We start from the raw sequence: 26027 nt of genomic DNA on the forward strand, positions 1-26027 counted from the left end.
TCTCTAAATTTAACCTCAAAATTTAACCACTTCATAAATCAGTGTGTCAACCCTCAGCTGATGAAGCATGTGAGAGAAATATGTGTGTATTTAATGATGGCAGTGTCTGTTCATCCATCTCTCACAATTCCAGCAGATTTTTAAAATTATTTATCAAGTGTTTGTGGCTATCTTGCCTACATCAGAGTATATTAAGTTGTCTTTGTATATGGCTCATCAATTTAAAACACCATAAATACAAGACATGTAAAACATCACAAACAACTTTTCAAAAATATTTTTTGCTTGATGCAAATTGCTCTTAGCACATCAGTGTCTAACTGTTGAGTCTCCAGAAAGCAACTGTAATTGTTCGTTTGGTAAAATACACAAGTATCGTAACATGCTGTAAACACAGCCTTGACATATTAGTCGGGTCAGAGTCACGTGATAAGTGATATTGTTTAACCAGTTTTGAATACAAATATATTTTTTGGCACAGCTTTAGAAAGCTTTCAGGATCAGTCACGGTGAAGGTGACATGCAGCTTTTGACACTGACTGGCCCTAGCATCAAGATAACCCGTTTTCTTACTTTCCTCTCTCACTCTTATTTTGCAAAAGCACTTTTTCAGCATTCACACCCTCACATTTCACTAGATGGAAAAGTTGACTTGTGAGTTGACACCCATACAGCATGTTTGGTGAGAAAAGCAGAGATGGAGAGTGAAAGTGGGCCAATGAAAAGCCCAGCATGGAGGGTTGCAGGTTTTATTGGAGGGTGCCTCAACAGGAGGGATTTGTTGGGCTCTACCCCTGTATGAGACAAATATTAGGATGAATCTCCTCACCGCCCTGAGCCTTGTTGTGAAAAGGCCAGGGCCCAAGCCAGTGCTTTACCATCACATCCTCCCACTTATGTAAACAGATGTCTCGCACAACACACACATGCATGCATGAACACAGAGACCTCCCAAACCCATGCGCTCACCCCACTCATTTTACAGGGCTTTCCTCTTCACATGCACCTCAGCACTCAAAAGCACACTTATTCCAGTTCAGGTGAATGGACTCTCTGCCCTCATGGGTTGATTTCATCCCTTATCACTTTCAAAACAGATAAAACCTTGTGGAGTGTGTGCCTGCGATATAGAGCATTTGTGCGTATGTTGTGGATTTATTGACGAATGTGAGTGTTTTTCTTTCTCCGTGTGTTTCTTCTTCAGTTTAGCTCACACACCAGGTGCTGCTCAGTATTTGGTGTCCACTGTGGCTCCCGTGTGTTCTGGCTGAGTGAGAATAATAATCACAGTTCCTCAGCTCAAACCAATATCGGTTGCCAAAAGCACCGACGCAGGCTCTGCGCTTCACACAGGAAATGAGTGGATGATAGTGGAAAGGTCCCACTTCGCTGAAAAAAAAAAAATCTGAATCACAATCACTTTATCTGTCGACACCAACAAATGTGGAGAGGTTTTTTTTTTTTTTTTTTGTCCCCGGTGCAGAGACAATAGGACTTCTAACCGCTCATTCACACTGCCAGAAACTTGGTGGATGTGTTCTGACCGACCGCAGTGCCAGAGGCTTTGATAGCATCTGTGCTGTGGGCTGCAGTGACAAAGTTTGGAGCTGGCAATGTGGATATTTACCTCTGGCACTGGGAATGTGAGAGAAGAAGAAGTCATGAAGTATGGCAAAAAGTTCACTAACGCAACCATTCTCTTTTTTTTTTAACTGGTAGATATTGTAGAGATATGAGAGGACGACAAGATTAACAGTCTGAGAGAAATGCATATTTTTTGATTTTTCATCCTAAAAATTATTGGTACCCCTTTCTAATACGGTGCCAGTTATAAAGGTTTTATAAACTGTAACTTTATTAATTATTATATTGCTTTGGAAATTAAGAATAAATTTTGGGTAGCCAAAATTTGAGCTTGTGTTGTTCCTTGCTGTTATAAATGTTGGTAATCAGTTGATAAATGCTTAGTAAGTGGTCTCAAAGTCCAATTAGTCAAAAGGCTTTTTCACAGATTACAATGGATCTTTAAAGCTTTAATGAATCATCTCTTAACATTAATGAGACCATTAGTTACAACTTTACAACAGAAAGTGGTACCAAGTGATCAAATTCAGTATGTTTCAGGTGCCGAATGACGTCAGCCAGCGCTGTTAAAATGTCAGTATTGATCTTGAAAGCCAGATATCTCCAAAGCCTGTAACATGAATAGTAGCACAGAGCAGAGACAATATTTCACATACAGGGTAAAACATGAAGAATACAGATGCTACACCGTCAGCTGTATATCAGTCATTTCTATGGTACACTGAATGATTGATCCTTCAGTTGAGTATAGATTGACGACTCTCATGAGGGATCTCAGAGGGAATTGACTCTGTCATGGCTCGGTGCTAATAATGGGCTCAGCAAACGGCGGCCATCTCTAATTTTAGCTTGTAAATCACAACCTGCGAGTAATGGGCTGCACTTAGAGGGGTCAGAGTTTACAACTAAATCACTCTGGAGGAGAAAGACTGTGAAGTCAAGCTTTGCTGTTCAATCTTTTTTAAGGGGAGCACGCGGTTGTTGTGTTGGTGGTGTGGGCGGAGTGATGAGGGGGTTGGCAGTTGGCGTTCATTGCTCAGATTTAGCTCTGACCTTGGCCAGATGTCCAGCAAGATGGAGTGTGTGTGCGTATATGTATATATGTGTGTGTGTCGTCGGCCAGGTTTTCGGAGAGTGCTTGGCTCTAATAGGGACTGGCAGGCATTTTGTTGGGCTTTATTGCCACATGCCTCTTCCAATCCTGCTGCTGATTAGAGCTGCCATTACTGGCACACACACATGCACACACTCTTACGAGGCAGACCCACACACTTTGGCACACGCTCAAAGCTCAGGTCTTTGCATGTGATTAGCATCCTATTGCGTTGTCTTGTGCGGCGATCAAACGGAGCATGGAGTTGTGCTCTTGTCGAGGCCAATTGGAGGAAGTGACGGGTACATCGTCGCTCCACTTTCATTCCGCTCATCAGGGTGCTGTCAGCTTAGACAATGTCAAATTTGGTGCAAAGCAATTAAAGGCCCGGGCTGTCACAATTGGGCCTGATAGGGAAGGCTCATATAGAGACAGCACGCAGGCACATACTTTAGCACACACTTTAGCACACTTTCAGGCACTGGTACACACTCTGCCATGCTCACACACGTGGGTAAAAACACATCCGCCCACATGCACACACACACATACATTTACAATAAGCATGCAGGCGATTAGCTCAAAAAGTGCAGGTTTAAACTGTTAGTCATTGCTGATTCACAAGCGGCTGGCTGGCTTCCACACAGCCACTCACTGTGCTGCCTGTCAAACACACAGGCAGCCAGCAGCTGGAGGTGTGTGTGTGTGTGTGTGTATATGACTGTGTGTGTGTGCAGGTGTTCTTGAAATCCTGCATTTTAACCAGATCCCCCTACTCCTCCTTCACTCCACCCCTCCTCCTCCTTTTTGGCCTCGCGTGTGTCTGCTTGTGTGTATACTTGGGGAGTATGTGCGCACTGGTCTGTGTGTAGACGTTCATCCATATTTATGTGTGTGCGTTTGTGTGTGTTTGTGTAGAGCCTTGCAGGGTTTTGGCTGCTGCGTTCTCCTGGATGAAGCCAATGGAAAGCTGAGGTCTGGATGACTTACTTATTTAGGAAAAATCTACCAGAGATGGCCAGTAAGCTGCTGTGCTGTCACACAGCCTTGTGTGTGTGTGCGTGTGTATTTGAGTTCATCCATCCCTATAGGTATCCCAGCCTGTGGCCTCAGTAGCAGGGGTATATTTCATTTTTCCTAACAGCCTTTAAAGTGATTCTGCTGCTCTTAAAGCTTCAGCAGACATGCCGCCGGTTCAGTCCCAGGTGGAGACACTCACCGAAGGGTTAAACGCTCTACCAGAAGCATTCAACACACAAACACACGCGCGTTACCTCATATGGTGAGTTAGCCATAGCCGTGAGGTTCCTGATTAAGTCTAAATTCACTTTCCAGCACATTTAATTAAACTAACTCAATTTTAGAGACCCATAAAGTTTCAGGTTTTTTTTACGTAACTTGCTTTTTATTTTTCTTGCATCAGGCTTGCAGGATTTATCCAGTCTTTGGGTGTTCTCTCCTTTTAGAAAAAAGAAGTCAATAGCAGGTTTCATATCGTTACTGCCCAGTGAAAACCATGAAGGATTAAATTATCCTTTATGGGTTGAGAACATTTTTCCACTTCTTAGGATAAATAAACCATTTAAAAATGCATTGGATTATTTCAAGACTGCCTTGTTACAAAATTAAAACACGGCTGTTGCCTTTCACGTGAGTATGCTGAGTCTAAATTAGAGAAGGTTTTCAAAGATTTCACTTTTTATTTCTCTGAGAGTTATGTGAAGGTTCTACACACAATGTCTTCTGGTTTCTTTTGTGTGTCTGTGTGTGTGTGTGTGTTCAGTCAATATAGTCTGATGAACATCACAGCTTTTCCAGTCAATATACTGCAGCGCTGTGTGCACAGAGTGTAGCTGAGTTTCCAGTGTCTAGTTTATTGACAGCAGTGAATGAACTATGATGGTGTCAGAGGTTTTGGATGTTGCCTTTGTATGCTCCCTGTGTGTAACACTAGCCGGCCCATACGTTACCCACGGCATCCGCTTGGCCCTAGGCACTCTCATTGTGATTAGTGAGCCACTGATGCTGACATGAATCTTGGTCTCTAGACACACACACACACACGCTGGCTGGGACTTGGCTGGCCAGTTTGTTATGTGATCTGCAGCTTGAACCGTGGGATCCAATGAACATGAGCTTCAAGCCTTCAGGTGTGTGTACGCGTACATGCGTGAGGCTTGGTATGTCAGAGAGTGTGTTTCATGTGTTTTATCAAGTTCAGCAGCGATAACACCACAATGAAACAGCAATTAAAATGACACAGTTTCACAGCAAAATCAAGGAAATCCAGGCACATTTTTCACATCAGGCTCAGCTTTGGTTCACTTCACTGTATTCATGCCGTAACAATAGAGCAGCCTTGACAGCACTGATCTCTGAGAAAACAGAGGTGTTTAGATTGTTAGATGTGTTGCATCATTCACTGTTGAGTCACCCTCCTTTGTCAGTGTAATTTCTGCTTCACAAATGAGGAATGATTTTCAAACAGGTATGAGACAGGGGTCGGTGATAGAAATACATGTTTAGAATAAACTTTGTGAAGTTATCCTTCTGTTAGCTAACAAGCTTCCTTGGAAAGTCTCAGATTCTCTCTTGACAACTCTTTGAATGAATGTGCAATCTTGAGAGCAAAATACCAGATGGGAGAAAGTACACAGAAAATAATGCTCCATTTTATATATTTCTATATATTTGGTCGAAATTGAGACCAGAATCTGACTTTTTAACATTTGTATTTCTATATACAGCCACTTCTTAGACTTAACTGAGATTGTTAGACCACATAAATAAGACATTAGCTAAAACGAATCATAATGGAGAAAAGAAGCTAAACTAGTCCTGTTAAATCCTGTTAGATTGCCTAGTTTAGTCAGAGAAACAGTTACTACGGCCTCTCAGTCTTCTTGTACTGAACTTCATGTTATTTGATGTGGTTAAGCTCCTTTAATTAACAGTATTAAATGTATAAAAAATATATATACTGTACAATATTAAAGAACATATCTGTCAAATGGGCAAAGCTGAAGAAGAGCATGGATACTACGTTTTCCCTGTGCTCTTTAGATTCCCCGCAGAGTGTAGTATCTAAGTGTTTTGAGCTTATATAAGTTCAAAATGAAGGCTTTACAACTTATATAATCATTACACAGTTTGGCTAAGAGGCTTTTTTATCAACGTAACTGTTTCTGTAGTTGCTGCTCTCTGCCTCTATGGGGCAGTAGAGAGAATAAAGTCATAACATCACATCTGGGCTAACCTTTGTTCCGCCATGCAGCCCATTTGTACACTTTACTGTCCATCTTCTAAGAAAAAATGATATCTTCTACAGCACTTCCTATTAAAACTTAAAACCTTTTCAGCCTTTTCAAACAAAGTTAAACAACAGTAAATTTGTTAGCTTTCAAAATACTACAGCTCCCAAAATGTACCGCTTTGTCTCTTTGTTGTGACTGCCTCTAGTATGCTCCTGGCTGGCGAGTGTGTCAGTGCTCAGGCGTTTAGTGTTTCTGTGTATGTGAGTGTTTGTGCATGTGTACAATTGCAGGCAACAATTGTTTTTAATTGTAGCATGTGTGAATTAGTGTACATCTGAGTAGCACAATTTGTGTATGTGTGTGTGCAGGTCTTGTTGTAAAGAGACATTAAAATGATTAAAGCAACCTTTCAATCTCACATGGGCATACATGTGCACACACACACAAACACACAATTTTCCACCCCCGTCACTCATTACCCCTCTCTTCTTCTCTTCTTCTCCTTTAGCCCAATGTGACCTTCATCTGAGCTGCGTGTCTCTATTCAACATTCACGAAGAAGACAGAAGAAAAAAGAAAAACGAAAGGGAGATTAAGAAGAAAGCACACAGACGCGCGAGGGAGGAGAAGAAAAACAAGTAAGAAAGTAAAAACAGAACAAAGGGTGGAGAAGAAAAACAGAGCAGCATCTTTTCTTTCTCCTCTGAAAGCTTCCTCAGCAAACAGCACGACTGGCAGAGTGAAGGGAGGAGAACAGAGGCAAGAAAGGAAGAGGCATGGGGAGGCATGTAAAATGTGCAAAGAATCAAAAGAAATAAGTGAATAAGTGAAGTGAGAAGAAAAAGGAAAACCTTGCAGGATGGGGGAAGGTGGCGGTTGTCAAAATAGGATGTGGAAATTACAGACATTTTCAGGTACTCCCAGAAAGAAATTATTCTGGTGCAAGACAAAGAGAAAGAGCTGAGAGATGCTTGAGCCGGGAGTTCGGAAACAAGCAAAGGAAAAGAGGGGAAAAGGGAATAAAAAAGGCTGATTTTGGGAAGGATATTGGATTTCAAATATCAGAGCATCTTGTTAAGAAATATAGTGAAGGTTATGGGTGTGAGTGTGTGTGCGTGTATGTGGGGAGTTCACACCTTTTTCTGATTGTGTATGTGTGAGTGAAAGTGAGGCGGCCATATTTCGCCTGAAGCATAGAAGTGGAAAATAAGGAAGAAAGAAAGAGGGGCAGAAAAAAGAACTGACATTGCACAGAATTTCACATGTAAGTTTACTGAAAATGAATTTTGTGATTTGTGACAAAAGTACAAGGCCATAATTTCCACTTTCACAGCTTTAGTTTGATTTACTCACTAAAATCTCTCTTAATATTGTCCTGCTGTTCAATTCAGATGAGAGAAGTTGGTAAAAAATTTTGATCCACTGATCTCTCAGTTATTATTGTCCACTCACAACAAACTTTATAAGTAGCAGCAAGAGCTTTTTAGCCTTTTGTGCCCTCAGTTTTGCCTCTCAGGCTACATACAGGCTATCGTAATCCTCTGATTGCTCAAGGTTGTTGGGGTTGTATGTAGCCCAATAGAAAGATCTGCAGGCATTACTTAGGGCTGAGAAAATTATTGCAAATATAGTCCATTATGGGACCCCAGGAAAAAAATTAGATGTGGGCCCCAATGAATCCCTTTTGTGGTAATTTGTTTCGTTCCAATTTATTCAGGAACATGCACAATGTCAATTTTGACAAAAACCTCTCTACAAGACAGGGAGACAGGACAAGAATGTTCAAAGGAATAGTTCATATATATGCCTAGCTGCTTTCTTGACTGAAAGATCAATACTGCCCTCAAATCTGTCAGTTCAACATGAAGTAGGATTCAGGAAGCAGTTAGCTTAGCTTAGCATAAAGAGTGGAAATAAGGGGAAACAGCTAGTCTGACTGTGCGAAATCTGCCTACCAGCACCTCTACAGCTTATTAATAAACAAGAAGGATAAAGCGGATAATTTGTGGTTTATATGTATATTTTGATTTAGATCATATAACAGGACATCAATCAAAAGGAGCGATAGAAAGTGTTCTTTTTAGTAAAGACGTAAGTGCAACATCTTGCATTTACATCTTTGTAAATGACAAATGATACCTAATGATAAATGTTCTTTATCAAGGAAACTAAGAGTAAGAGTAGATCTTGTCAGAACCTCAGCTCTTAGATGGCAACTATACTCATAGAACTGAGGGTTATAATCCATAACCAACACTCCACTGCTCCCTTTGTGTCTAAAACCAAAGCTGAGCCCTTGTCATAGTAGGACGCTGGATATCACTGTGTGTGATATGCATGTGTGTGAGTGTGTGTACGTTGGTAGGTGGCTATCTCTTGTTTGAAGTGTGTGATGAAGGGCTTTCTCATTTACAATCAGTTGTCTGTTTGATCGAGCGACTGGGAGCTCCAGCAGACTTTAGTAAATTGCCTCCAATAAAAAAAGTAATTTGTATCCCAACTCTCACCTGCAGAATACAGAGACATATGGGCAGAAAGGATGCACTGAAACACACACACCCACTGTGATGATAACAATGACCGAGCCGCACACACTTTCACACACGTGGACACAAAGGCGAGAAAAAACAACCTCAGGCAACACTGCTCTATTCCTCAATCCATATTTTTTCTGCAAGTGTGTGTTTCTCTTTCTTTTCACAATGCACTTATCCCTCATTCTCTCTAATAATTCTCGATCGCCCTCCCTCTGTCTCTCTCTCTCTCTCTCTCTCTCTCTCTCTCTCTCTCTCTCTCTCTCTCTCTCTCTCACTTTCTATCTGTGTCTTTCACAGTGTGTGTTTATCTCTGTGAGGATATTGGTTGCCGATCATAAATAGCTTTTCTCTGACGGGGTGCCATCACAGACACCAAGAGCTCAGGGGAGGACAAGGGGGAGGAGGGGAGGGAAGGGGAGAAAGGGGAAGAATGGAGGATATGACAGACAGACCAGAGAGATAGAGAGAGCAATAGAGGGAGGAAGAGGAAAGGGGAAAAGTAAGAAAGATGAAGGTGGAGGTTATGTACATCAAGGAAGCGTGACAGGTGTCAGGTACGCAGAGATAAATGTACTGCTCTTATATACAGTCCCCCATACACAGCCAGTCACAAAGCAAGGATGACATTGTTCATACACACCAACACAAACCTGCACTCTGAGATACACACAACACAACACAACACAACACAACACAGTCTACTACTGCAAATTCTCTAACAGGCAAGTAAACTTTGTCATATTGTAGTGACCATCTGTTTTCTCATTTGCTTCTGTTTAAATCTGCTGTTCCTGCTGTGTTAATGCAAAGGTAACACTTCTTCTGCTGTTCTGATCAGTCGCACCAATAGAGTCCTGTTATTCTGGCCACTTTGTTACTCTGCGTTTCTCTTATGTAACAAAATTACTTTCTTAATTCACTACTTTTGTCAGTGAAACTCAACACTTGCTGCCACGGTTTTTCACATTAAAAGTCTTTCAGTGCCTGAAAGGGTATAATCCTTAAAGGTAGCTTCTCTCTGAACAATCAAAATGGCAAAGTAGAAGCAATTGGAATGCATTAGTGAATAAGAACAGCATTCTGGTAAAAGCAGTGATACGTTAGCTAGGAGTAAAGGGAAATATGTTCTTTCACTTTTCACTTAACTATCAAGAGTCATATCATGTTCACGTATGTACACTACTTATGAAGCCAGAGTAATTAGCTTAGCTTAGCATAAAGACTGGAAACAGGGAGAAGGGGGCCATGAAATAAAAGCCCTGTATAAAACTACAGCTGGTCTTTTTGTTTCTGTTTGTGTACATATTAAACATACATGATACAGTGTGCTGAATAATGCAGTTTTAAATATTTAGATGTTATTGTTTCCTTGTATTTAACAACTTATAGTATATAACTGTTTATTTGAGTGACGTAGACATACACTCTTAACCAAGAACCCTGTGACATACACACACAAACACACAAACACACACACACAGGTTTCCCTCCATCAGGTTTGATGAGGTGAACGCGTGTGAACCTTCTGCATCTTGCATTCCTCCGTCCTCTCTCTCCACGCAGCAGCAGTCCTTGTCTCTCTATCGATCTCTCCTTATCTTCCCGTAAACCTGGACCTCTTTTCTCTCCTCCTCGCCTCGCCACCTCCTACCCTCCTCTCCTTCCTCTTCATTGCTATCGATCAGCCCATGTGTTCAACAAAGTAGAGAGCAGGCAGTGGTTAATGTAGAGCTGGGCCGGAGGAGTGCTGCTCATGGTTCGCATATCACCTTTCCCTCCTAATGGGCCCAATCAGGCTCTAATAGACCCTTGGTTAGAGCACTGTCTTCTCACTCCTCTCACCTTTCACTTCTCCTCTCTTCTCTTCAACAAATATCTGTCTGCACTGCAAGTCTGCCAGATGCATTTTTAGCTGATAACCCTTGATTTTGCTAACTGATCCGATAGCTGTCATTTTTTAATGCATTTATTCATCCAAGGATTTGTTTCTGCTGAGTATGCACACGCTTCGTCGGAAATGTCCTGCTTTGCTTTTTTTTTTTTTTTTTTTTTTACAGTTATGAACATTCATTCCTCGGACATGTCCAGTAGAACCACAGTCTTCTAATTCTGGCCACCGGGAACTGCCCAGAACTGGAAGCTCAACTCTTTCATTGTCTCCTAACTCCTCTCAGTCACTGAGCACGTTGAATCTAGCTGGGTTAAGTGCCTTGCTCAAGGGCACCTTCATTGTTTGTTGTTGTTGAGTTAGGGAGAAGTGTTTCTTGCAGTTCCCCTCTACAGCTTTGGCCTGCCTTCCAGGGATCTGAATGGCTTATGAATAAATAGTAAAAGACGGATGCAGAATTCAGTGTTGACAGGAAAACAACACAGTTTCTCATTATAACATGAGGGAAACAAGATCTTTCTTTGTAAAAACGAATATGCTATAAGCTGTGTGCTAATGTTTCTGATTCTAACATTACCCAGCAATTTAATGAACCAGGAGCCTGACAGTTAAAACAAGTGATGTTAGAGAGAGAGAAGAGATCACACATTGTTCCTCTAACAAATGAAAAGCTGAATTCATCAGGGGCTTTTGCTGCTTCAGCCTTTGTTGGTCTCATGTGACCAGTAGCTCATGGCAGCTAATGTTAGCAAAATTTACTGGCAGTACTGAGACTGTTGTTGACTTTGTTACTCCTATTACTTTTCTACCACAGTTACAACTGTGTTTAACCAAATGCTAAATAGTAAGTCAGCTAAAGCTAAGCTGTTGTTTAGTGAAGCTGCTTTTTTGGGTTCATTTTTGGTTGAACTGGTCACAATGGGCAGACATACTGTACAACTGGCAACGAAGTAGACAGTTGTTTGTTTTAAGGAGTCGTGAGCTAAAAAGATGGGAAAACAGATCTAATTTGGATTTTCAGATTAAATTGAAAGTGAGCACCCCCAAAATGTCCATAATAATCCCTTACTGTGCAGGAAAAGTGCAGTTATAGTAGGTTCAAGTTGAACCACTAACCTGCTCTGTAATTTGTAGTGGATGTTTACAACAGACACTTTGGGTAATAATTATGTAATTCTGTTTTCGACTTCCAAATAAGTTCTTTCTCTTAGACTTGTCTGATTTCTAATTAGTAATGTTTATGTGTTGTCAGACAGCAGCACATGAACGTTAGCAGACTTGGAGAGTACATTGTTAATGCCGATGGCCAAAAACTGAGATTATTCTTTAATATCTGTATACGATCACTTCCAAAAACAATATGTATTTGTTTTCATGTACACAGATGATCAGAAGGCAGTTCAGGTCAAGTTTCAACCATTTACTTCAACAATAATAGGAATTTTTAGTTTGGGAATGTGGCTCTGCTCATGTGATGCTCCAGAACAAATCTGAGCAGCCTTGAAACACGCCATCCTGAACACACAATTCCCACAGTAGAGTCTGAAATGCACAACCTCTGATGAAGATGAACACTTACTGAGAGAAACATTATAGATTCAGATAAATATAAATGTTACAGGCAGCTGGGATGAAAACAGGTAGTGGTGAAGCAGCAAGAATGCAGTGCTTGATGCATTCAGATTGAGTGTTTATATGGACCATCCATTGGTGGAGATAGGTTGTGGTTGAATATATTTAGACAGGATATGGAAAATACGGCTATAAAACACATTCTAACTACTGCAAGGCTTCTAAGAAAGTCATATAACTAGATAAACAGATAAATATAAAGTATAACAACAGTATTTTATGTCTCTGAACAAGAAACTTTACCATGAAAGCCTCAGCCCACAAAGTCAGTCTGACCCACAACATTTACACTACAGTTGGTCTTTTCCTTTCAGTCCTGTTTTTCCTCTGTTGCCTCTGTCATTCTATTCATCTCTCTCCCTGCTAACCTTCCCTCCCTCCCCACCCGCCTGCCATTGAGGTGTGTGGGCTGTTTCTATAGGAGTCCAGCTAGGTGTAACCTTTCGGCCCTGTGGCACCTCACTGGGATCCAGGGCTCTGGGCTCAGCATGAACTCCTGAACTCGGGCCGAAAGAAAAGCTCAAAGAATGGAGCAGAGGAGAGAGGAGAGGACACAGAGAGTGGGAGGGAAAGCGAAAGAGCGCTACTGGACAATTAGCCCCCCTAGGAGCATAGTAGGCGGTCTCCCAAAGCCAGGATACACTGTGAGTGTTTCAGGGACTGGCAACCAGAGACAGACAAACTCAAGCGAGAGGGAGATAGTGTGTACGTGGGCGTGTGTGTCATAGTGTTTTGCATTCACACGCCCAGCGGTTGTTGTTCCAAAATGAGACAGTACGTCGGGCGCCCGCAGGCGTCAATACGACCATTTCTATTATTCAGAGCTGATTACAGCGCTAAATCGTACAGTTGTGAATACTTTTTAATGAGCTCTGAAATACAACAGAGAAAGTTTGTCAGCTTTTTTGTTTGTCTGAAAATGGCTGGCGGGGGAAAAGAGTGTATTTGATTAGTGCACTGGTGTGTGAGGAGCAGGTTGCAACATATATGAGTGGTGAGATTGAAGATGTGTGTGTGCATCTGTGGGTGTGCATATGACACGTGATAAAACATTCCTTTAATGTTTTGCGTGTGTGCACAGTGCACATGCAGGTACGGTCCTCATAAATATGTACGTGTTTGTGAAGACCTGCATGCATGTGTGTTTGTAGTAATCTATATACGTGTGCAGCGTTTTTATTCAGTATGTAAATGTGCACAAAGAAATAGCATTAGTCTGAATGAATTAGTGTTTGTCTATGTGTGTGGGTTTGCCTGCTGTTCATAAGCCGGTCCGTTGCCTGGGGCAAGGCTGATCGACTTGTGACTTGATGATGATCATGGTCTAGTGCGCACACACACTCATGTAAGTGCACCGATGACAGGTCAGAGTGCTATCAAAGCATCTCTCTGCAGTAATCACACTTCTTAAATGTCTGGTAAGCATTTAAAGGATGTTAAAGGATTAAGAGAAATCTGTAGCTAGATTGGGAATCTCTAACTGACCTAAATGTGTTCTTATTGCAGTTTTTCAATTGCCTGTATGCCATGTAATTACACAGAGAATAGTCACTACAACCAATCTGTAATCTTTAGTTGTTCATTCTGTGATTAATCCTGACAAACACATACTAAGTTAATTTGATAATCCAACTGAATGGACATTTTTGTGTTTATGTTAACACTTAAAATAAATGAAATAATACTGTACATGATATAGATTTTAAATCATGTCATCGAGCCCTGATATAAAGTATTTCACTGAATATTTTATCAAAGTGGAAACTTTCTGGAACAAGAGTTCTACAAGTGGCTCCTGATGAAGTCTGCTGATGTGACCGATTTCTTATTTTACCAGAGAGACTGATTAAATTAGTCGCTGTAGTGATCAGCTGGAATTAAAACCATGGACGTCTAGGGCACAGGGCTGAGAACCAATGATTAAAAAAAAAAACTCCCCACTCAAACTCAATCTCATGAAGTTCTTTTGAGTTGGTTGTCAACTACTCAAGGCCAATAATGATGGCTGCAACATGATTCCATAGATTCAGATACTCCTCAAATATTTCTAAGGTGTTGGCAAACAGTTTCCTGTTTACACACCCAGCAGATGCAACAACACTGGCACTCATTTGGAATGGTGTTTGTCTTCACCCGATGAATGTAAGTCCAATAATAATTCTCCTGCAATTCCTGAGGGAAATATCTGGCTCTAACTGCTAGCCGCTAACTGCTCCAGTGTTCAACAGCAGGAAACTAATTTTGTCTGTCTTTTCTTTGTTGCTGGGTTGGTAATATTTTTTAGCTGAAAACAGCTGCCTGTGGCTGGCAACAAGCTTGCAAAGAATGGAGAGAAAGAATCAAAACACTGACGTTGCGAGCTGTGAAACCAAAATAATGAACTGAAAGATGCTAAAATGCAGCATACAAATCACTACAGTGGAGTTGTATGGTAACCTGTGAGACACCTTTCAAATTAAATGTGTTCATCTGCCCCATTGTTAATATAAAACATCTCTTGGTCCAGTTTTAACATCTGATCAGAAGCTTTAGCAACTTGTCAAATTTCTTGGGCCATCATTTCATCCTTGAAATATCCCGTAATAAAAACAACTTTAGGACCGAACAACTGTTCCCAGTGGTTCCATTAAAAATATTCAGATTAGTCAAATTGGCGCTCTGGTATTGTTAAAGCTTTCTTTCTCAGAATAGCTGTGAAATTTCCACATTCCATGTCCATTCCCTAAATGTCTGAGTATGATCTTCTTCCATCAGGCGTGCATCCACTGCAACAAACCAAAAGCACAGATGGTCTTGCTGTCTGATTTACTGGACGTCAGTCTCTCCGGTTTCATCTCGCCCACAACTCCTCTTCTATCACTTCCTCAGGTCTGAGCAGGTGTTTGGCCCACAGTCAGAGTCCAAATCAGATCCATTTCATCTGTAATCAGCTGGAGCCCCTGGCACTGATGGAAGAGATCAGAGCGCCGATCAAAGAATTATAAGCCGACCACGCCTGACCAGCCAACCATGACATGGACAAGGCGGCAGGGGGGGAGTGAGCAAGAGCTACAGTAGGGATGAAAGGAGAGAAGATGGGGATTTGAAGGCCTGCAGAATCTCCCAGGGGAGAGACATGAAAGAGCGGGGTGATGGGGGGAGGCCACAGTGAGGGAGGCTAAGATGTTAACTGCAAGCTCTCATGGGAGTTTTCTTTTCTTTTCTTTTCTTTTTTTGACATTTCCATCAATTTGCAGTAAGTCAAATGTGCTGTGCTCAGTTCCGCTTCAGTTTGAGGTAATTAGGATGGGAAGTGAATTCCAATCACCATGTGAAAGGAAAGTCAATGACATTAATTTGATGAATTTGAATTGCTTGATGCCCTGCTGCTGGTTAGCAAATCATTAATTGTATGCAAATATAGGAAATCATGTGCTCAGGTGCAGGAAAATTGATGGTTGGCTCACATATTGATGATAGCAGCTTTAAAGTGGGATTTCAAACGCATTTTAGAGGATTTTAACGTGGTGTTGGATGTTTCAGAAGTGCACTACAGCGAGTGCGATCACACAGTCGTTCGCATTCATCTTTTACATTCATACACACACGTACAGTCGCTGCATGAAGCTGATCAAACCACTCTTTGATTATCAGTCTTTTCATCTGTGCCAGCTCAACACAAACACACTGCACAATCTGGCAGCAAATCGCCCACACACACACACACACACACGCACACACACACAGGTCTTTAATGTGAGGTGGTCAGCATAAAGACTTAACACACCTGTTTGTAACATCTGTATTCACAGACATGCTAGTTATGCAGACTCACTCAGGCTTGATATTGCTTTAAAACAGGCATTCAAACCATGCAGACTATCATACACAAAAACACACTCTACCTGCTTTAATTGTCCACCTGTGTCTTTGTATCAAGACTCTCAGACGCTGAGTGTGCGTGGTGTGGGAGGGTGTGTGCGTGTTTCACTGTCAATGGAGTGTCCATGTCAGCTCAATTAGCTCCACACTCTGGATAAAAGCAGCGAATCAGCTCTGCTTCCTTCATCTTTCTTGTCAATACATGTAAAAAAAGCAGAGCTTTGTTGTTTTTCTTTTTCAGCCCTGTTGCATGCATGGCTCTGCAGAACTGTTTGACTAAGTGAGAAGAAATATCAAAAATATGCTGAAATCTATGTTGACTTCCCTCACTTCACGTCTCACAAGCCATCATTTTTGCAAGGAGTGCGGTATTATGATTATATTTTGTTTTGCTCTGGACTTGAATATAGAACCTTGAAAGTGACTTACAGCATGTGACCTGGGATTCAAATCACCAGAACTGCTTTTGAGTGACCTCCTTGTTTTTGAAGGCTGATCTCTGATCAAAACATTTCAGCTGTAAAAATTCATCTAAACTGATGAAATTATCATATGATACATCTTCTCCCAAGGCTCTCTGGTGGGTTCACGGGCTCTCATATAACATTTTGAACCCTTCAGAATACATTTGAATCATAAAAATGAAACTAGGTGAACTTGGGTCACAAATTATCATTTGGCAATGAATCTTGGAAAAAGACCATGTTATGAACAGCTTTTCTTTAAGATCTCCTTTGGTTCAATGAAACTGTGACTCACCCACATTTCTCAGTGACATCCTCTATGATGGCGATTCCTCTCAGATCACAGGTAACATGTGAATAGCATCACATTAGCATGTAATTATAATAATTACATATGATTGCTCTGTCCTAAAAGTCCTTTTTAAAACAAGTAAAAAATCGTCTATGTAGTGACATGATTTGAACATGTTTCCAATAAAAACAGACAAACATTGTCCAAAATTGACATAATTTTATGCAGTGGGACTGCCTTACACAGCTGTTTCAAGATACTGACGTCTTTTTGCACGGTTTCTCATCAATCAATACATCATCATCTACAAAACAGAGTGTACATCCATGTTAGCAGCTGTGTGAAGCTGTAACCTACTTAGGTACGGCAATGCTTTGAGGTACATGCTAACAAGTGTACAGGATGTAAGTAATTTTACATGATTACATCAATTTTACAGTAATTTTTACATCCAGATCAATTCTGAAGCATCATTAGTCTTGGTTTCCACACAGTTCTGTGTCCCATGATGCTCTTCATGCTGCGGTTTCAGAGACTTTTATACTCTGACTATTATTCTGTCAAGAAACACCTTTTTTGAATTTCTACAAAGATCCAGTGTTGAAAATCAGCTATCACCAGCTTCAGAAACCCCAACATGTCCAACCATTAATACACCAGAACTGCTCCAACTTTTCACTATGGTGGTTTCAAAGGGACGGAAAGACGTTATACAAGTCCTGGAACCGCTCTCATCCCTCCATCCACGAGGTGTGAAATCGTTTGATCCTGCATGTTCTATTTAGGTGAAACAGCTTTTGTGTGTGAGAGTTTGCACTTGTGTGAGTGTTTGTGTGTGTGTGTGTGTTTTAAAATGCTGCTGGAGCAATAAAAGAGGAGGGATAAGGGAGGGTACAGGGTTCCAGGCAGGCAGGAAGGAAGGAAGGAAGGAAGGAAGAAAGCTGACGGTAGCTGCTGTGTTTGTTTTACAGGGAGGCGAGAGGGGAGGTAAAGGGTGGGGGCTGTCCTGTAGTCCATCCGTCCGTCCGTGTGTGTGTGTGTGTTGGAGGGGCAGTCACGGGTTAATGGACATTAAGTCTGTCCCAGTGTGATAGTCAGGGTGGAGGGTGATGGGTGATGCGTCCTTGCTCTCTTTACTCGGCAAAAGGGTCAGAGGTCGGGGTTAAAAGTCAAACAATGCCTGCAAGGACTAGCAATCAGCTGGGACAGCACCAAAGGTCACAGTCTGTGTGTGTGTGCACGTAGTAATATGGGAGGATTGGACGGAAAAGGCTGACAGGAAAGGAGATGTGGGGAAAATGAAGGGCACGGAGAGGACAGGGTAAAACAGAAAGATGCCGCGGTGAAGAAAAGAGGACAGACAGATGGGGGTTGAACATGTTCTTCATCTCTTCCTTTTTTCCCTCCAACATCCGCTCTCTTCGAAGAAACGACCTTGCTTTGCTTCTCCCTACAGGGACTCGCCTTACCTCCGATACACTCCGACAAGAAACACACACTCTGAACACATGCAAGTTAAAAAGGCACACATGCACATGAAATGACACAAATCGACAGGCACAGCCAAAACACACACCGCTCTGCAACCTAATCAGAACATGTGGCCTATTTCTCTGTATGTTTTAATGAGCTCTCCATTGTGGAGTGCTGACTGATATTATTAGGCTGCCGTGTCTCAGCTCATTAGCTAAACCAGGCTCAACAACAACACCAGCAGCTAAAAGATGATTTGATACCGCCTGCAGAGTTATGTGACACCGCAGGACCTTAAAGAGGCCGTGGTGAGAGACAGAGCAAGCAAGTTAATTTGGTCGTCAGGGGAGAGCGCGGCTGAACTACGTTTCTTACGACACAGCGAGGGATCATAAGAGTCCGTTTGATAGAAAGAAAAAAGAAAAGAAAAACACATCATAGACCGACTTCAGCCATCTCCCCCGGCAATCATAAAGTTCCCTGCAGATGCAGCTTGAAGATTCAGTGTGCAATTTTAACAGCAGAGTGGTGTCAAGTTAAGAGAAGCAGTACTGAATGGAAAACAATACTGCAGCTAGCTAATCTGTTCCTAGTTGATTTTTATTGCTCGGCAGCAAATGGCTCAATTTTCCATGTTGGCACTGTATATAATCCCTCTGCTATAAGCTACTAAAGCAGCTAAATGAATCAGACTGACTGAACTGAAGAATATTCCTTTGCTGGTTTTTAAATAGTTTGTACAGCTGCTAGTGCTGCTGCTAGCATGGTAGCCTGCTAGCATGTTTACAGCTGGCAAACCACTATTGGCTGTGCAAGCTATTATTACAATGTAATATTATAGACATGGAATGTAGTACATTATTTATTATTGTAGTTAACTTGACTGCTTTTATTTTAAGCTACTTTACATTTCTATTAGGTGAATGTTGTACATTTATTTGACACGTTACAGGTAACATTGCAGATTAAGATTTTACATCGAAGTGATAAGTGATAACACTAGCTAGGTTTCCATCCAAATGTGGCGCAAATTGTAAGCGAATTTTCAGAAAATCAGCAATAGGCTACCATCTAATACCAGTGTGTGAGTAGTCATAGATCAGTCAGACATCAAACAGTCTAAGCAATGTAGACAACTTTATGGCAATATGATATTTATGTGTTTCATGTATTCATCCGATGGAGGTTTCAGTCCTCTCATCACTTTGCACAGATCTGATGTTTTTGTTTGCTGCTGTTTTTCATGTCTTTCCTCGAGCAGAAGCTTCAGTGGATGTTGAAGTCATGTGCTTCATGTACATCATGTTTTATTCACCAAGTCTGTTTCCACTGCACTTTGTCGCATCTTAGTTTTGTCAACACACCAAATTTTCCACCTCAGTCAAGTGTAAACAATTTTTTTGCAATATTTCAAGATGTTTTTTTAGAGGGTTTTTTTTATGTGCAAATTGAAAACGCATAAAAACATTCTACAAAGTACATATATGAATGTAGTACTTTTCCTTAAGTACTTTTTTTCATTGTGTCATTGCTGCTGGACAAAGAGGACTGTTGAGTGTCCCTCCTTATTGGAGGGACACTCCAATAAGGAGGCCCAGTTGTTGGAGTTGTTTTACCCCTATTGATGATATTTCACTGTGGCTTTACACACCATTGTTTCCTGAATTTTAAAATCAACATTTAGTATACTTCTCTATTTTTGATAAACATTTGTGTTGTCATGAGAGAGAGTAAGCTAAAAAGTGAGGATTTTTAAGCTTTTCTTCAAACAAGCAGAAGCCTTGAATCTCCATCTTTTCCTCCATCCTCTTCCACCCTATCTTCCCCTATAGTGTTTACACGCTGCCTCTTCACTTAATCCGGCCTTCAGGATGCCCACTTCACTTTGTTACTTCACAGCACAGAGATGGAAGAGTGGATGTTGAAGGAGAAAAAAAAAAAAGAAAAATTGCAAGCCTCCTGCGACGTCTCCAGACGTGTTTTTTTTTTCTTTTTCTATAACTCTCCCCCACTTTTTCTCTTCCTTTCAGCCCTTCATCCCTCGCTCCCGCCCTCCCTCCATCTCAATCTCTTCTCGGCTCACTCAAGCGTTGGCCAGCAAGGCCTTCAGCATTGATCCAATAAAGCTGGTAGTCTGCACCGCGAGGCTTGGAGAGCTTTTACCCAAACCCAGCGTTTAAGCACGCTCATTTAACAGCACATCGCCATGATCTGATCTGGGAGTGGAGGGTGGAGGGGGAAAATGGCTGGGGGGGTGATTTTTTTTTCCTCTTTTAGCTTCTTCTTATTTTCCTCTCAAAAGTGTAATCAATAACAGTCACATTGGTTGGACATGGGCACACAAATGCTGTGCACGCACACACACACACACACACATATACATCTCCAAATCTCAATTACCTCCCCTGCCAGTCAGCCAAATAGACTAAATGTTTGTTTGCCAGCACTGGAACTTAATATTCACATGAGGGATTAGAGGAGAGCAAGGGAGTAGGAGACATAAAACATGCTACATATACAGGGTTTTTTTTTGTGGGGTTAAAGTAAACACTGTTGGACATTTTGTGCTTGTTTAAAAGTCAATAGGTTCTCTTCTCCAATGAGCACACTTCATCAAAGGCATCATTTCACTCGCTGATAAGCAGCAGTGGCAGGTGCAGAGGGGAAATGGAGTGTGTGCATTTCAATTCTTATGAGGATACTTAATACTTTAGAAAGATTTATCATTCTTCATATCTGCACCGGAAAAGTTCAGTAACTGGTTTAGTATTAAGGTTACACTTGGTGGGTTGGAGTTGCACTGTAGGTTACCTTTAAGCTGAAGTGAAAGGGTCAGTTCACCAAATTACCAAAAAAAAAAATCCACTTACTTCCAGTGGTGCCAAGCCATGCAGATAGTTTTGGTTTTCTGTGCTGAGGTTTTGAGATATCCATCTCTGAGATTTCTGCTGTCATTTGAATACAATAGAAGTGAACGGAAATTTTGCTTGTGGTACCCACAGCATTTAACAGTGACATTTAAATTAAACAGTGTCCGCTCACTTTCCACCCAGTGTTCCACAGACCACGCTATGAAGAGCTGTCAAAGAACTACTTTTTCTACTGAAAAAAATACTATATGAAAGCAGTGGACAGAATGTTTTGTCGATTATCCTCATGACTTTAGCATGCTTCAAACAAAGTGCTTATCATCAGATGATGTAACAGTGTATATGTAAATATGTAATAAATCTCCTTTCCAGTGGTGTAACCAAGCAGGGCTGCTTCTGACAATTTTTCTAACTTTCTGAAAACAGACAATCCCACAATGCTACTCAGTTTTTGCAGCGATTGGCATGTAGTATAGTGTGTGAAGATGTGAAAGTAAGGCTGGGTTTCAACTTCTCTCTCAAGTCATCTTTTTTAATTCTTCACACAACTTCTTTACATATGTTAAATCCAGTGGAACACCATGCATGCCTTCGATAAGAGACTGTCTGAAAGCAGGCTCCGTATTTGTACTACTAATTGCACTGAGATCATGGATGAAGCCTGGAGCAGGTTGTGATAGGCTTTTTGTCCAGCCTCAGCGTATGGTAGAACGTAGAACCGGTACAAATGCTTTAATCTGTCAACTGACACGTTACACAGCCCAGTTTGCTTGAAGCACAATGAGACCTTTAGTAACAGAAAGTTTCTGGATGTTGCTGTTGAATTTTATCGCTGTGAGCAACACAAAATGAAATTCCATTTGCCTCCACTGTTTTCAAATGGCAGCAGAAATCTCAGAGACACATTCTGTATCTAAAAACAAATAAAATCATCTGCACAGTTGGATGTCACAAGAGAAGCAAGACACATTAATTTGTCATTTGGGTGAATCAAAACTTTAGCCAACAAATCTGTTGAGATTTCTTGATCAATATGACTATCTGTAATGTTTTGTAGAAGAACAAGCAGAACATGTAATTTCTTTCTTAGCTCTGTTATCTCTGACTTGGCATCACTGAGCATGGAGGTTTGTCAGCACAGGTGGCTGAAGACTGAAATCCACTGATGACAGCTTTCCAATATAATTTAAAAAGTTATTTTCACACTCAAACACTAATTCAACTACTGATGAAATTTAAGGCTGCCCATGGCTGATTTCACGGTTATTTGATAATAAGTAATGTGTTTCATCTTGAATGTGAGTGTGCTAAACACTTTCATTGATGTCACTGAGTTCATACAAAATGATTATATGACATAACGTAAAGGTTTAGGTGCTGGCAGGACCTCACAAGCATACAAAACCAAACTTAGGAGTGTGTGTAAGCACTGTTCTAAGGTGAAATTCCTCTTCTCAGCCTGTGCATCAGTCACACCTGCAACACAGTAACAAGTCAATCATCCTGTGCTGTTATTGGACTGTAATGCCGCTCTGTGGCTGCACACTTGACATGTTCATTAGGTATAAACCAATTCATTTACAACACAGTGCTATTGGATTGTCCTTGCCTCGACATTCATTTCCCAACACATTGGTGTTTGATGCGTTGCCAGCGCCAATTAACTTTGATAACTCAGCCCCAGTTTAATATAGTGCTGCTGAATTGGCTTGACAAGAGTGCAGCGATAAGCTATTTCTGAGCTTTTTGAGTGGCGATAGCTGGATTATCGCTCGCCGTGAGGGAGGGACAGGGGAAACTTTCCTGCGTAACCTCTACAGCCAAAAGTCATTAAAATGTTTGGTTTGTTTTTGTTGGCAGACACTCACACGCAGAGGCACATACACTGATTATTGCTCTGTCCTTGTTGGCTTTAATGATTTGCATAACTCATTTCTGTTTTACATTATTGTGGATTTTGATGACCATGTTCAATTTTATAGTACATGTTTTCAAAGTGAGAAATTTATCTTTCAGTACAGCTTGAATGTATGAACTGTTTTGTGTGGCTCTTTGAAAAATGTGCGTGTTGTATCTACTGTTGTGACAAAATTGTCTCTGATAAACAACCAAGTCAATAAAGGAGGTGAATTGCTGCTTCCAGCTGATGTGATGGTTTTTCCTTTCTGTCTGGCAGGCTACCAGGAGCCCGGCTGCTCGCTTGAATCCCTCTGATCAACTGATTGATCCCTCAGTCCATCACTCAACGCCAGTTCCAACGAATAGGAGCGGACATGGGAGCCATGGGCGGGACGAAGGTCTTGCTCTTGGTGATTCTGGTTGGATGGGAGAAGTCGCTGGGTCTCAACTGGAACCCAATCCCACGCAAGACTGTTCGATACCAGGGTGAGTGAGCAGAGTAATACCAGCTGATAGAAGAGTTCGACCTCAGTGGCCACAGAAACTTTCCAGTGAAAGCCAGACCTTAAAAAATCCCTTTAGGTATCAGATCCTTAAAGTCACAGTAAAATGAAAAATACATTCTCCGCCGCTGTGGCATAAACCTTACATTGGGTGGTGGTCTAATAAATTTGTTAAGCACTGTATATATGTACATACACCTTTTTAAGGCAACTAGCTAGTCCCAGCCATCATAGAAAATATAAAATAATTGAATAATTACAACACAGAGTTGTTTCTAGGTGCTTGGCAAAGTAGTGACTACATGTAGAGCTGGTTGATCAACTTCTGTAGCCAGGGAGCTAAATGCTAACACGCTAACCAGCCAACCAGCCAGTCTTGCACTGGACACTATGCAAGCTTCTCTCTGTGTTTTCTGTACCTGTTCTCTCTATCTGCTGGGCTCGCAAACTATCTACAATTGTTAAAAGCTGATTAGCTTGGTTACTAACAGACAGTTAAATTCACACAGTTAATTCAGTAAAGATATATGTACCTAGAAAGCTACTGTCTCTACTGTTGTCTGTCCGAGTTTGAAGGTGGGTGCGCTCTAAGCAAGGGCACCTGAGGTCAGGGGGTTGAAAGTCGGGACCCCCCCCAGTTGTATGCCCTTGGCCCGTTATTAGTTTTAAATCGCAAGTCACTGTATGCCAGGTTAAATTTTTCCCGTGCACTCCAAGACATTAGGTAAAACTACAGACCACCTTGTGATTAGGCATATTGTTGCAGTTCCAATTTTTATCTCTCGCTCTCTCTCATGTTGTGTGTTCCGTTCCACCATACACACTGCAGCTGGTGTGATCCCATCAATCCCAAGATGGTCTCTCATTATAAAAATGTATTCCATTACAACAATCAGGAAAGGTTCCCATTATTTCAGAGGTGTCTGATTTCTGATTTTTGTTAAGAGCCCCATTTTGACCCTTGGTAAAACAATACATCAGTCTAATCCTAGCGCTTAACTGTATTTGCACTCTTTATCTCAGCCCTCCTCTGCAGCCAAGCTCAGCTTTCTTCACTGAACAATGCCAATTGTTGCAAGCTGAGAAATAGTCTTTTTTTTTTTAATCCCTCAAAAGGGAAGTGCTGCATTCTGTCTCTGGGGGATTATGGAAATACCATAAAAGAGAAGGAAGAAATATGGGGAAAAAGCTATATTTTCTCACCTCTCTGTACCACCTATCCCACCTTTCATCCCATATCTATCTCTCTTTTCTGTTCTCTTCCTCTTCTTTCTTTTTGCCTTTTATCCCTCCCCTCCCCTTTTTTGCTTTGTATGCTGCGGCTCATCGTATGAACCCAAAATGCTCTCATGGCGTTTTCACAAAGAGCTCCGATTTCAGCCGCTCTCGAGGAGAATGGCGCGTGGTGGCGGTGGTGTATGGGGACATTTCAAAAGCTGCTTTCTCATACCGCTATCACCCATCCCCCACTCCTCCCCTTTTCCTTTTTTTTCCAGCCCACCTTCATCCCTCCATGCTACAGGCATCACTGGTGCCGTGATGGGATGTGAGGACAGAGAATGGGGGGGGGGGGGGGGGGGGGGACAATCGATATGGCATCGATAGTTTCTGGTGAAATGCTCCAGTGTGACAGTGCAAAGGCAGTGATAGCACAGAGCAGCCCAGTTCTCTGCTGCACTTTGGCCAGCACTCAGTTGTGGTAAAGACACACCAAACAGGGCAAACAGGGACAGCTGCACACACATGGTCTTATATGGAAAGAAAAAAAAATGTGCTACCAAAAAGGATCTCAGTTTCAGTATTTTCCTTAAGAACCGGTGAATAGATTTGCCTGTAGAGGCGAGATAACTCCCCTTGCTTCTACTGCTGCCTTACTGGGTTTTTTTCAGAAGCGTCTCAGAAATAAAAGCCTTGTCATGAAACACAGGAGAAGGCAGATCACGTCACTTGTATCATACTTGATTTGAGTGTGGCACTTGAGCGCAGAACGATTCTTGACACAAATTGATTTGCATTGGAAACAAGTAGGATTATCTTACCCGTTGACAGATTTCTCCACTTGGTTAAAGAAAAATGAGATTTTCAGGCTCAGTACTGGGTTAAATGACTTATATGGATGGATTCTTGCTGCAGTGCTGAGGAGGAGATAGGAAAGAGATGAAATGGAAAAACAAAGCAGCAGAAACAGGGAGGGATAGATTGAAGGGGAGAAGTGAAATAAAAATAGAGAGAGGAGATATATAATGGAAAGAAAGCAAGAAAGAGAAAGGTAGAGAGACATAGCGAGACTAGGAGAGAGAGAGAGGCCAGTCACTAACTGCCTTAAAAGGACAGAAAGTAGTTTCAGACAAATGACACAGAGAAAGGAAAACACACACTGACACTCTCTCTCTCTCTCCCTCTCCCTCTCTCTCTCTCTCTCTCTCTCTCTCTCTCTCTCTCTGCAGGCCGTTTACCCTGTGTTTCATTTTGCATGGAAGCGTCTCCCTGCACAGACACACACATAGCATCCATATTAGCATGTCTCTGTGTGTGCTTGTGTGTGTGAACTGCTGTTTGCATGCAGTGTGAGTTTTCAAGACAGAGACAAGAAGACAGGCAATAAAAAACACAAGAGTGAGAGAAAATGTGAGGGCACAGAGGGCGTGTATGTTTATACCTATTTGTGTAGAGAGAG

At 41.6% G+C, this 26027-nt stretch overlaps 1 protein-coding gene across 1 annotated transcript in view; it reads left to right on the top strand.

Annotated features, from left to right (window-relative positions):
* The window catches only part of sema4c (sema domain, immunoglobulin domain (Ig), transmembrane domain (TM) and short cytoplasmic domain, (semaphorin) 4C), a 92009-nt gene that overhangs the window by 26140 nt on the left and 39842 nt on the right, over positions 1 to 26027 (top strand). Inside the window, exons 2-3 of the mRNA XM_041042156.1 lie at positions 6440 to 6569; positions 23125 to 23333. Coding sequence (XP_040898090.1) covers positions 23222 to 23333 — 112 coding nt within the window. The 5' untranslated portion in view covers positions 6440 to 6569; positions 23125 to 23221. The remainder of the gene's footprint in view (positions 1 to 6439; positions 6570 to 23124; positions 23334 to 26027) is intronic.

This window comes from Toxotes jaculatrix, chromosome 7, assembly GCF_017976425.1.
Source record: "Toxotes jaculatrix isolate fToxJac2 chromosome 7, fToxJac2.pri, whole genome shotgun sequence".
Lineage (NCBI taxonomy): Eukaryota > Metazoa > Chordata > Actinopteri > Toxotidae > Toxotes > Toxotes jaculatrix.